Raw genomic sequence first — 13,191 nt, forward strand, 5'->3', positions numbered from 1 at the left:
AAATTTCTTAATTGCTATTTTTAGTAACAAATTTTGCTTATTCCACTTTCACCATGGCACTATATTTTTTAGTGTAAAAAAGTGAGGTGAGGTTTATAGTATTCTCTTTCTAGTGTATAAAAGTGATGCGACATATTTATAGTATTTTGTCACCACGTGTGAAAGGAATAATATTTTATTAAATAATTTTAAAATTATAATGTATTTACAAATTTCTTTAAAATTAGCCGCCGGTGACAAACCGCAACATTTTCATCATTCCCGAGGTTCATGAAAGGATAATCAGGTTCGGCTTGCCGTTGTGTTAGCGAGTGTATTAGCTGGTTAGTGGAGCCGGTCACAGCGGAATAAACAGTTTCTAAAAGTTTCCACTTGGGAGAAAGAGAGAGGAAAGTCCAGAAAAAGAGAGAATAAAAAAGAAAAAAAAAAGGATAAAAAGTCGCACTCCTTCAACGTTAAGAAAAATGGAACGTCTAACAACGCCCCTCGGTGTAAAACACCTCGAGCAACCGCCAATCACCGGGCAACACGTAGGCCAAAAATTTGTCATACATCGCCCAACAGCCTGGTGAACTTATCATTTCTCTAGTGTCAGTGCCCAAGAGAAGTCTGGGGCCACATATAAAAGGGGTTTCGGAGAGGCGGAAACCCAAAGAGGCACAGAGAGGTATATATGGAGAGAGAGAGAGAGAGGCCCAGAGAGGACTGATCTTCTTGTTGCCGGGGGAAGACGGGCTATTCTGGAAACCCTAGGTCTCTCTGCTTTCCCCGCTTCTTTAGCCAGTAAGTCGCGCTCTCTTCTTCCTCAGTTGGCATGGTTTTCGTGATCAGATCTGAATTTGGTTCAGTGATAGTTGTTGCCGATTCTTCCTTCTCGTTCTTAGGGAGGGGGTTTTTGGTTTGTGCGCCTTGCTAGGCTCATTGATCGAAGTTTTGGTTAGCGGACTAGGTTCTGGTTCTGGCGTGCTCATTTAATTTTTTCTTTTTCGTTTTCGGTGTTCTACTTTTCATTTCTAATTTGACGCAAAATTTCACGGGATTTGGGGCCGAACTGTTAGGCACTCTGTTCTTTTGGTACTTTTGCTTCGGTATTCGGTGAATTGGTTTGGTTTTTCGCTCTGCATGAGTTCTTTGACTGTCTGAAATTGGGGATTTTGAGTGTAAAAGTGGATGGGTAACCTAATGATTGCATTATTGTTATTTTATTTGAAATAGGAAAATTGGAAGCAAAGGATAGTCCTTTTTACGCGAGCTGTGGCAAGTGAAGAATTTATACAAGTGGAACTTGTTCTGGAAGGATCACATACTATATTTGTCGAATTCGTTGTTATTGATATTTTGCACTGGAGTCGTTCGGGGTACCAGGTGTAGGAGGCATGTCGTCCCTGAGCAGGGAACTGGTTTTCTTAATCTTACAGTTCTTAGATGAGGAGAAGTTCAAGGAAACAGTTCATAAGTAAGTTCCTCTATCTCTCTGTTTTGTTATTACGAGGTACCTCTATATACTGCTTAAAGATTGTAGGAAAGTGAAATTGTGCTAAATATCAAATGCCCAAGAACCTGAGAAAACCAGCTTACCTAAACTCTATTTATGAACTGGTTGCTTTCTCTTTTTTGCTAGGTAAACTGGTTGCCTTCCTTTGGTGAGTTTTACAACATAGGGGAACCCTAAATAACATCATGCATAAGTAATAATGGGTTGTTGCCCAAGTGAACAGAGTTTTTCATTTTGGGAAGCCAAATTAACATGATGAAATTAGAGTATACTCTAGGGTTTTCCCTGGTGATTCTGGATGCAAATGGAGGCAAATTGATTAATTTTAGCAAAAAGGAAATCAGCTGGTTTAGTGGTGGATATATTTCTCTTACTCGGAACTTTATGATGCATTTAGGTTGGAACAAGAGTCTGGTTTCTTCTTCAACATGAAATATTTCGAGGATCAAGTCCAAGCAGGTGAATGGGATGAAGTTGAGCGTTATTTATGTGGTTTCACAAAGGTTGAGGATAACCGGTACTCAATGAAAATTTTCTTTGAAATCCGGAAACAAAAATACTTGGAGGCTCTGGATAGGTGAGTTTTAATGAATCCGTTCTATATCTTGGGAGCAGTCTCTGGTATTTAAATATTGTTGATCTTTAGTTTTCCTATTGTGCCTTGCAGATATGACCGTGCGAAGGCTGTGGAGATTCTCGTGAAGGATCTCAAGGTTTTTGCTTCCTTCAATGAAGAACTCTTTAAGGAGATCACCCAGCTACTTACTCTTGAAAATTTTAGGTATTATATATACCTTGACATTAGCTGATAAATGATTTTCAATTTCTTATTTTAGAGTCCTATCTACTTACTTCTTCCTATTATCAGGCAGAATGAGCAACTTTCCAAGTACGGGGACACAAAGTCTGCTCGGAATATTATGCTAGTTGAGCTTAAGAAGCTTATAGAGGCAAATCCATTGTTTCGTGACAAACTGACATTTCCAACATTCAAGGCTTCAAGATTGCGAACATTGATAAATCAGAGGTTATTGTCCATTGATTTACTGCCATCTTTTATTTCCCCTCTCCAAGTTTGGTTCTTGTTTTTGTTATTGCCTTTGTTTCCTGTCATTCCTTATCAGATGCTTGCTTAATTGATTTTGAGGTGTATTTGTTAAATTCGGTGAACTTATCTTTTGTTCAAGTTGTCATTATCAAAGTTTTTTTTGGGGAAATTTCAGTCTTAACTGGCAGCATCAACTTTGCAAGAACCCTCGCCCGAACCCTGATATCAAAACACTTTTTACTGATCACACTTGTGCTTCTAGTAATGGAACCCGTGCGCCTCCACCAACTAATAGCCCTCTTGCGGGACCTGCTCCTAAGGCTGGTGGTTTCCCCCCTATTGTAGCCCATAGCGTAAGTATTACTGGATTTTCTTACTGTAGCTATGCCCACTCTTTTGCCCTCAAGTCTTAGTTGGTTCATCCTGTGCAGCCATTCCAACCGGTTGTCTCTCCTTCTCCAAGTGCCATAGCAGGGTGGATGTCGAATGCTAATCCTTCTATGCCCCATGCTGCAGTTGCTGCAGGTCCCTCTGGTCTTGTGCAGCCTTCTGGTCCAGGTTAGTCTCAATATTTACTTCTGGTATGACTTTGAATTAATGAGATATTATCACTTATTCAGGCCTGGTTAACAATACTATTGCTTACTTTGACATCCTCAGCTGCATTCTTGAAGCATCCAAGAACTCCTCCAGGTGCTCCCGCAATGGATTATCAAACTGCAGATTCTGAGCATCTAATGAAACGTATTAGATCTGGCCAATCCGATGAGGTGCAGAAAATTGGATACATGTTTGGAATGCTTAGTCATGTGAAACATGACTAATGTTGATTTGGAAAGCATTCTTGTTTGCATGCTGACATGCTAAAATATATTATCTAGGTGTCCTTTTCGGGTTCAACACTTCCTCCCAACATTTATTCGCAAGATGATCTTCCAAAATCTGTTGTGAGGAATCTTAGCCAAGGATCTAATGTGATGAGCATGGATTTTCATCCACAGCAGCAGACTGTTCTTCTAGGTTGACGCTTTAGTGACCTGTTTTACATGGCCTAATCTTATGTGCTTATATAGTAATTTGTTTTACTTTTTATCTTGTAAAGATGATCATTTATGGTAGCACCCTTGAGATAGTTATGTCTGAATATATTTCTGGGTATACTATTGTCATTTAGTTGGGACAAATGTTGGTGACATAAGCATTTGGGAAGTTGGATCTCGGGAAAGGTTAGCACATAAACCTTTCAAGGTTTGGGACATCTCAGCTTGTTCAAAGCCTTTGCAGGTAAGAATATGATAGGTATTAGCTGCATTTGATATGGTGCTTCATTCAACTCTGGGTATCCATTTTTATGAAGAAAACCTACATGATGTCCAGACAACTTTGGTGAAAGATGCTACCATATCGGTTAATCGATGCATTTGGGGCTCAGATGGATCTATACTTGGTATATCTGAATCTTTGTTTTTTATTTTTTTTGCACTGGAACTTTTGTTTTATTTTTTAATGTGTTAAGTGGTGAAGTCACGTATAGCTGAGGGTGCGCATTCAACACCCCCCCCCCCCCCCAAAACCCCCACAGCTTTAAAAAAAGAAAAGAAAAGAGAGCATCAATAAGAATGTTGATTGTTATATAATATTTCAAGAAAAATTTGGGGTAATTTTATAAACTTTTCATTTTTAAACGTAAAATATGTCAATGGGTGCTTCTCGTAAATTTCAAAATATAGATTAAGTTTTCTTTTACAATGGAGGAGCATCATTATTACTTCATTGCTGCCTGTGAAGCTTGATAATTGATCCAACAATTTACTTCCTATAAAGCTTGATTAGTTGATTGAGAACACTTGGAAAACATAAACTGGTTTTTTTTTTCTTTGTTGTAGCTTGATAAACTAAACAAATAATAATCTTTCTTTGCAAACAACTAACTTGTTTGAGCAATTGTGTGGCGAGTTGAGCCCTTAAAATGATAAAAAGAGAAAAAGCTTTCATTTATGTGGCAAGAGGGGGGAAAAGGAGAGGAAAAAGGATAAAAAAAATCTTTAGGAATTGTGTTGCAGCTTAAGTCCTATAAGGTAAGAGAAGTTATTCATATTAGTAATTTTTATATTTTAGTTAATACTTATTTTTAGCATAAATAATGTTAATTGATTATGATTCCTTATAGTATTAACTAATTGATAGTCTTTAAGTTATAAATATATTTATTTTGTAGCCATAGACAAGTTTCCTAAAAGAAAAATGACATTAGATCAATAGTCATCTTTTCAAAAATTAATAACTAAGATGATGGAAAAGAAAAATTTTGCAGAAATTCAAATAATTTCGTAATAAATGTATAATATGTTGTAATGTTATGCTAGGGACACCCCCCCCCCTCCCCCACCAAAAAAAAAAAAGAAAAAAGAGCCTGGATCCTGGCTCCGCCACAATTTATGCATCCTATACAAATTGTGTTTTATTGCTCATCTTACAATTTTCTTTTAATAGGTGTTGCTTTCTCAAAGCATATTGTTCAGATATATATGTACAATCCAGCAGGGGAGCTAAGACATCACTTAGAAGTAAGCTTATTTGTTTTGTTGTTATTTTGTCACACCTAGATCAATCTTCAAGTACTAACAACTTCTCCAATGATCCAGATTGATGCTCATATTGGTGGCGTTAATGATATTGCATTTGCTTTTCCTAACAAGCAACTCTGTATTGTCACATGTGGTGATGACAAAACAATCAGGGTATTAACTGAATCATATTTCCTTTGGGGATATTTCGGGTTGAGTTTTCATATTCATCCTTTTTAATAGGTCTGGGATGCTGTAGCTGGACGCAAGCAGTATACATTCGAAGGTCATGAAGCTCCTGTATATTCTGTCTGCCCTCACCATAAAGAGAATATTCAGGTGAATACTTTCTATGCTTGAAAGCTGCTGCTGTGTGTTTACTTCCTTATCATTCTTTGGTGACACATAGTGATGTTATGGGCACATTTTTGCAATATTGTGAAGGAAGAAGGTCTGAAGAGCTTAGCTCTATCCCTTTTAATTTCACTTGGACTATTTTATCTCTGTATGCAGTTTATTTTCTCCACTGCTATTGATGGAAAAATTAAAGCATGGCTTTATGATTGTTTGGGATCGAGGGTTGATTATGATGCCCCTGGACTTTGGTGCACTACGATGGCATACAGTGCTGACGGAACCAGGTATTACTTCTTGTATAAACAAATTTTGGCAATTGACTTCATGATTAATGTGAATTTCCGGTTCATTTGAACTTATCTTACTGGTTTGTGTGGATTTTCCATGAGTTCTCTCCTTGATCCTCCATTACAATTTTCTTTTACTTAGGTTCTGTTTGAAATTCGTTATGGAAATTTTTAGTTCTTTCCACCTTTTTCATTCTATTTCATTTTAGAAATTTTCATTTGAGTTAGGGAAAATGATAACTTAGAATTTGTTTGATTTTGCTGTCAGTCGTTAAAAACATGCAAAGAAAAACTGAAAACAGTGTTTGATTTTCACAATCTGTGTTAAATCCTCATCATGTGTGTACACACACACACACACATATATACAGAGAGAGAGAGAGTGAGTATCGAGCCCATGTCCTTGATCTCCGTCTTTCCCACTGTGTGTATATGTAACTATATATATAGAGAGGGCAGATCGACCCCTTCACTGTACATGCATACAGAGAGAGAGAGAGAGAGAGAGAGAGAGAAGCCAAGCTTTGCGAGAGAGAGATAGACATAAAGAGAGAGACAGAGACGAAGAGAGTGAGATTGTTGTAGTTTGTTGCCTATCGAAGAGAGAGACTCGCCAGATTGAGGCATGACGGGAGGTCATTGCCATTGATTGAAGAGGTAAGATGTAGGTGTTTGAGAGGGAGAGATAGGGGGGGTTTTCTTTGTTTGTAATGAAATAGAGAAAACTGAAACTGGAAAAAAGGTTAAACTGCTTTTTGATTTTATTTTCTTTTTTTAGTAAAACATGTTTTGGCTTTTGAAATAAAAATAGGAGAGCCAAACACCATTTGGAAAATTTTCATTCCATTTTTAGTGAAATGAAATGAAAATTCTTGAAATGCAACAATAATCAAATGGCCCCTTTGAGATGCTTACCCAATAATTCTTATTTTGCATCTGCTAGAGATTGGGTTCTAAATCTTTTCAACTTTGTTGCTGACGTGGAACATCCAGCCTAAAAGAGTCCAAAAGAAGCCATATGAGCCTTTTGATTTCCTACTGCAATTAGGATGCCTTTTCGTTTCAGTTTTCCTACTACAGTTAGGATTTCAATTTTAGTTTTCTACTTCAATTAGAATTTCAGCTTTCTACTTTAATTAGGATCTGACTTTTGTTTTTCTCTTCCTGATTCAGTTAGGAATTCCTTTTCCTAGAATAATGTCATATTTCTTTCTTAAATTCGATTGCGTCTTCAGTTTCAACACGAAACTGGTTTAAATCACTTCCTATGCCACGTTAGTTGGTATTAGAGCAAGCAAGTTCGCCCAGTCCAATGGCCGGTGACTACAACGTTTGTGGCGGCGGTTCCCTTAGTGGTGAACTGGGAACTGAGGCCTCAAATCTTGAGGCGACATTGAAGGCCATGGAGAACATGATTAGATATCCGATTCTAGTGCCTAGAGTGATGTTTTGAAGAGATGACAGATCGCCTAGACACCTTAGCCCTAAGCGCCAACATAGATCAAGAAAAGGAGGCACTACTTGTTGGAGATGAAGTTGCTCACGTGCGCGGTGGTCATTTCAGTAGACTTTATGTTGAAGTTTTGCATTGAGTATATTCTAGAAGGATAGAAGGAAAAAAGGAATCGGAAGAACCCTCGAGGAAGCAACAAAATAAACTAAGTTAGGGAGATTCTAACTTATGTTGTACTTATAAGAGGTAGTTTAGACTTTATGTCGTATATATTTAACCCTTTGTAATATCCGCCCAAATCCTCTATAAATAGAAGGTTTAGGCGGGCAGTCAAAAAAGGATAGATTTATTCATTCACTGTAAACGAGTGTTGAAAAGGAGAGGAAAGTCTAGATTAGATAGCCTTTGTAATCTCACGATGGAAGTGCTCGTGTGTGAGGGAGTTCGCGTACTGATTCTTACATTGGATTTCTAGTGGATTGCTCTCAGACCAAGGCTAGATGTGGGATTGCTCACTGTAATTTGAACCAGAATAAACTTCTTGTCTCTTGTGTGGTTTGGTTGCCCTTTCCCTAATTTCTTTACTGCTTTCAATTTCATTTTTCATACTTCTGTTAATTTGATTTTGGGTGAGGAGTGTGTGAGATTGGCATTGAATTGAGAGGATCCTAGTGCTCCTAATCTTAACACTTGGTCCTGCAAATCAACAAAGGCAGCTCGCCTATGATGATAATATAGAAGATGAAGACCTAGAGGAACCTGTGAGAAATTATCGCAGGAATAATCAATACAATCGAGGTCACCAGAGAAACGCTTACAGGGATAGAGAGGACTTCAAGTTGAAGGTAGACATTCCATACTTTAGTGGTAACCTAAATATCGAAGAATTCCCGGATTGGATTGCTGAAATTGACAGGTTCTTTGAATATATGGAAATACTTGAAGATATGAGAGTAAAGCTAGTGGCGTGTCGATTAAAAGGGGGTGCTTCCGCATGGTGGAATAGAGAGCAGAACCAAAGGGAAAGAGAGGGTAGACCTCCAATTCGAACTTGGTTCCAAACGAAGTAACTATTAGAAAGAGATTTTCTTCTTGCTGATTATGATTAGATTTTATTTCAACAATATCAAAGATGTCAACAGGGACAACGGACTGTCCATGAATATACCGCTGAATTTATGAGGTTATCAGAGTGGAATGACTTAAAGAGAAATTGAGGGACAACAGGTGGCTATGTACCTAGAAGGTTTGAAGGTAGCCATCAAAGACCGTATAGGGGTATAGGTGTTGCGAACTCTAGTTGAAGCCAAGAATATAGCGTTGAAGGCAGAGTTGATGCTGCAGGAAAAGGCGCTGACTGATTATTCACGTAAGATGTATGCTGATCAATACAAAGCAAAAAGACAATACAACACAGTCTCAAGGAAATCAAGTCCGTGCTAACCGATATAGGTAGGATAAGGTTGCAGGTAAGCACGTCGTCACAGAAGTGGAGGTGATACAAAGAGGGTCTAACCCCTAGGACATCGATCGAATGAACGCAGTCCACGTAGTTGAACATGGAGAAGAGGAAGATGATGTCGAGATATGCAACCCCGATGGAGGGGATATTGAATACGAAGACAACCATGATGATACTGTTTTGAGCTATGTGGTACAACGAACAATGCTGACACCTAAGACGGAAAATCCTAGCTAGTGTCATCAACTGTTCCAAACTAGATGTACCCTCAAAGATCGAGTGTTTGATGTTATGATTGATAGTGGCAACGAACATTATAGGGAGACGACGATGAAGAGCTTGTGATTGCCAGTTGAGAAACATCCCGCTCCTTATACTGTTGAGTGGATTAAAGTCGCAGAGAAGGTCCACGTGACATTACGCTATAAGGTACCCTTTTTCATAGGCAAACATTGTGATGAGGTTTATTGTGATATTGTGGATGTGGATGCTTGTCATATTTTGTTGGGCAGACCTTGGCGGTATGATGTAGATGCTCAACATCTTGGGAGGAATAATGTGTATAGGTTTGAGAAGGAAGGAATACAATACACTTTGCTACCACTTCGTCTTAAAACTTATAAAGTGGAGGGGCAAACCTTCCTTACCAGTGCCCATTCCAAGCAAGAGATGGAGGAAGCAATTAAAGAGTCCAAGGTGGTGCATATAACAATTGTGAAATAGGTTTTGTTGAATGGAACAAGGCAGGAACTAGTTGAGTATCTCGAACCGGTGAAAGCATTGTTGGAAGAGTTTAGAGAAGTAATGCCAGATGATCTACTCAATGGAGTACTATCGATGCGAGATATTCAGCATCACATTGATTTGATTCTTGGCCCTAGTAACCTACCCCACTATCGAATGAGTCCAAAAGAGAGAGAGATTTTAAAGGGGAAAGTAGAAGAGCTGTTGGGAAAGGGCCAGATTCAAGAGAGCATGAGTCCTTGTGCAGTTCCAACCATAGATGTTAAAGGCATGCCTAGGCGCAAGGCGCCTTAAGGTGCCAGTTCAATGCCTTGATTGGGTTGAGGCGATGCATTTTTCGTGAGGTCCTCGCCTTGCACGACAAGGCGTTGGGGCATGAGGCGCACCATTAACATCTATTGCATATATGTTAATTTTTTGCATTGTTTGGATGATTTTGCCTTGGATATAAAAAAAGCCACCAACTCTCTCTTTTTAATCCTCTCTTTTCTATCTCTGCCAACCAGCTACTGTCCACTGCCCCCACCTCGCTGTCCACCACCATCGTGTTTAATTTCTTCTTCTTCTTCCAGGAATTGATTTCTTCCCCTTTCTTTTCTCTGTTCCAACTTCCAATGCTGCGACGTCTACTATCGCTGCTGTCATTCACCTTCATTGTGACTTGTTGCCACCACCACCACTTCTTCTTTTGATTTGAACCTAGAATATTTGGCTTTTGGCAATGAAATCGATCTAGATTTTATCTTCTGCTTCTAATTTTTCTAGTGGCAATGAATTAGATGGACCCACTAGATCACTGGGATGAGATGAACCCAGTGATCTACTGGGTTCATCACACAGGTGATTCAACACCCCGGCAAATCGGTGGAGTGTTAAATCATCCCCAACATTACCCGGTCTCCGAAGCCATCACTGAAGCTTTATTTTAAAAAAAAATTATATAGACATAATATTTTTATGTTTGTATATTATATAGTATTTTTACAATGTTTGAGACTTTGAGTTTGAACTTTGATGATATTTCTAGTTTAGAATTTGCATGATGAATGAATCAATTTTGATGATGTTAGTTTAGAATTTGAAAATGATGAATCATGAATGATATGTGTGTGTTATTATTGATAATTTGATAGTTGTTTATGATTTTACAAGATTTTGAGTTTTTTTTTTTTCTAAAAAGTGCGCCTAGCTTTGTAGAGGCGTACCTCGCCTCGTGCACCTCGCACCCCAAGCTCCAAGACCCTTTGCGCTTATCGCCTTTCAGAACTATGGTTCCAACATTGTTGACTCCAAAGAAATATGGTAGTTCGAGGATGTGTATAGATAGCCATGCAGTTAACAAGATAATTGTTGGTTACAAATTCCCAATTCCAAGATTGGATGACATGTTGGACAGATTGCGTGGTGCTAAGTGGTTTTCAAAATTAGACTTGAGAAGTGGATACCATCAAATTCGAATTAGACCAGTAGATGAGTGGAAAATGGCCTTCAAGACTGAGTCGGGGTTGTATGAGTGGTTGGTGATGCCATTTTGGTTGACCAACACCCCAAGCACGTTCATGAGATTGATGAATTAGGTTCTAAAACCTTTTATTGGAAAATTTGTGGTGGTATATGTCATGATCCAAGGGTTTAGCCTAGGACTAGAATGACAATCGAAGGAGCTGATGGAATAGAATAAAGAACAGAATATTGGGAGGAAGAAATGGACAGAAATGGCGGGAAATTAGAGAGAATTGAGGGAGAATGGCAGAAGAACGAGGGAGAGAGATTAGAGAGAAATTGTAGAGAGAAATATTGGGATTTCAAATATCATTCAACATGTAAAACCCATCCATTTACAGCAGCCTTATATAGACATATTTGTCTCATAACAGCCTTGCACATGCAGCCATGTGCACCTAACTAATTGCTAAAATATCCAAAACAAACTATTCTACTTTATTACAATAATACCCTTTATTGCTCATAGGGTTATGACAATTCCTCCCTCCTTAAGAGAGTTCTTGTCCCCAAGAATTTGCAACAAGTAGCCATGTCTCTTCATCCAATTCCAGCCTTTTCCATCTGGTACATCCTTCTTTTCTTCTTCCTCCTCCTAAGTCTCTTCATCTTCATTTTTAGGTTCTCAATTGAAACAAAAATAATAATCATTGCAGACAAGGCTGCATCTTCCTCCAAAAAGTAACATATTATTTACCTTGGGTTTGTAATAGCTACCAAATTAAGGTTGCTAGTACTCATAGTCTGGGCATCCAATATAATGCCAAAACCTGTCAAAGTGTCCACATCAAATGCCTTCAATGAATTTAGCTGCTCCTTGTCGTAGGTAGCAGCTAAAATTTGCAACCCTACAGCCTTCAAATGTCGATCATTCTGAAACTCTAACCGACCAGCTACCACATATGTTCCCCTCTTTTTATCATCTCCAAAATTGGCAACAATATGGTGGCATTGTTTAGGATCAGCAAGTCTTCCTTCTGCTGGGGCTGTCTCCCTCTTATTGTTTAATAAAACTCCCTCCACGTTATCTAATCCTTCAGCCTTCAATTGTTGTTGCTCCTCAACCTCAAAATGTACAGCAATATTGTGGCACATTTTAGGATAAGTTCTACTCACCTTCACAACATTGGAAGATATTTCAGCTACAAGTAGGCCATCTTCATAGCAGTTCTGTTTCTGGTTCCGCCTTTCCTTCACTTCTGATTCATGCTCAAACTCTTCCATAAAATGATCAATGCTCCTTGCTTCCTTGTTTGCTCTTTCTTTCAGCTTCTCCTCCTGCTGCTCCAATCCAAGGAATTCCTCCTTGTTAAAGCTTCCATGATAATCATCAAAATATTCCACTAGAAAGTTGTAATGATACTTCTTAATAAGTATCATCGCAAATTCTTGTAGCTTCTCGCGGAACATTCGACCGAATTCCTTGCACTCTTCATGAATCCCATTGCTTATTCCTTTGTCCTTGTTGCTACCAACTGAAAATGCAGCCTCCTTTGGCTGCCATTGAGGCTCCATTCCAGCTAAAAAGGAAACTTTCTCCTGCTGCAATTGAGACTCCATCGGACTCCTTTGTGCGCCACTTCCTAAGGCTTCACGAGCAGGACATTCCATTGAAAATGCAGCATCCTTCGGCTGCAATTGAAACCCCATTTCAACTGAAAATGAAGGATTTTTCTGCTGCAATTGAGGCTCCCATGCTCTCTTACATGCACTGCTCCCCTTAGCTGATTTTTCACAATCAGCATACAAGACCAAGGAGCTATATACATACTGCTCTTCTTCAAACAAATTATCCCAAAATTCAAGCCAAAATTAACCTTTGTTTTCCTTACTAGCAGTCTAGGATTTGATTGGAACTACCGCCAAAAAGAGCGCTGGAATTCACAGCCAAGAATCACCCCTCCAAATTCGCCTTCCACAATCCACTCTCAGCTGCTCTAAATCTCAAGTTTTTGCTGTGCAAATACTTCTGGAACTTGATTGAATTGGTTCGGCCTCCCCTTCTTGATCAACCATAGCAACTCGGAAAAAAACAGTAGCATTTCACCCTGCTGTTCCACTTTTAATAGTCGCTCTGTTTTACCTTCACATTCGACAACCTAATCTGGAAGTGATTCACGCTTCCATCTTCACATTCGCTCTGTTTCCGATCCAATACCTGCTGCGTCACTCTGATTTGACTTAAGATCCAGCGTCGAATTTAATTCCGGAGCCAAAATACTTGCTCAGCTTCGCCTCCTTGTTCAATCGACGCTACTCTGGCTCGTCGGAAATT

The 13,191-nt window shown here is 38.9% G+C and overlaps 1 protein-coding gene across 2 annotated transcripts in view; it reads left to right on the plus strand.

Moving 5' to 3' along the window:
• Nucleotides 1-616: 616 nt before the first annotated feature.
• LOC127812996 (protein TOPLESS-RELATED PROTEIN 2-like) overlaps nucleotides 617-13,191 on the plus strand; it is a 33,025-nt gene continuing 20,450 nt past the window's right edge. Inside the window, exons 1-15 of one of the 2 annotated variants that reach the window (XM_052353641.1) lie at nucleotides 617-783; nucleotides 1,216-1,456; nucleotides 1,893-2,072; nucleotides 2,163-2,276; nucleotides 2,364-2,522; nucleotides 2,719-2,896; nucleotides 2,975-3,101; nucleotides 3,204-3,313; nucleotides 3,425-3,563; nucleotides 3,718-3,827; nucleotides 3,921-3,990; nucleotides 5,037-5,110; nucleotides 5,189-5,284; nucleotides 5,354-5,449; nucleotides 5,624-5,751. In XM_052353641.1, coding sequence (XP_052209601.1) covers nucleotides 1,377-1,456; nucleotides 1,893-2,072; nucleotides 2,163-2,276; nucleotides 2,364-2,522; nucleotides 2,719-2,896; nucleotides 2,975-3,101; nucleotides 3,204-3,313; nucleotides 3,425-3,563; nucleotides 3,718-3,827; nucleotides 3,921-3,990; nucleotides 5,037-5,110; nucleotides 5,189-5,284; nucleotides 5,354-5,449; nucleotides 5,624-5,751 — 1,661 coding nt within the window. In that variant the 5' untranslated portion in view covers nucleotides 617-783; nucleotides 1,216-1,376. The remainder of the gene's footprint in view (nucleotides 784-1,215; nucleotides 1,457-1,892; nucleotides 2,073-2,162; nucleotides 2,277-2,363; nucleotides 2,523-2,718; nucleotides 2,897-2,974; nucleotides 3,102-3,203; nucleotides 3,314-3,424; nucleotides 3,564-3,717; nucleotides 3,828-3,920; nucleotides 3,991-5,036; nucleotides 5,111-5,188; nucleotides 5,285-5,353; nucleotides 5,450-5,623; nucleotides 5,752-13,191) is intronic. The other variant, XM_052353642.1, reaches the window with a different exon arrangement.

The sequence above is a fragment of the Diospyros lotus genome, chromosome 11, assembly GCF_014633365.1.
Source record: "Diospyros lotus cultivar Yz01 chromosome 11, ASM1463336v1, whole genome shotgun sequence".
In the NCBI taxonomy this organism is placed as follows: Eukaryota; Viridiplantae; Streptophyta; class Magnoliopsida; order Ericales; family Ebenaceae; genus Diospyros; species Diospyros lotus.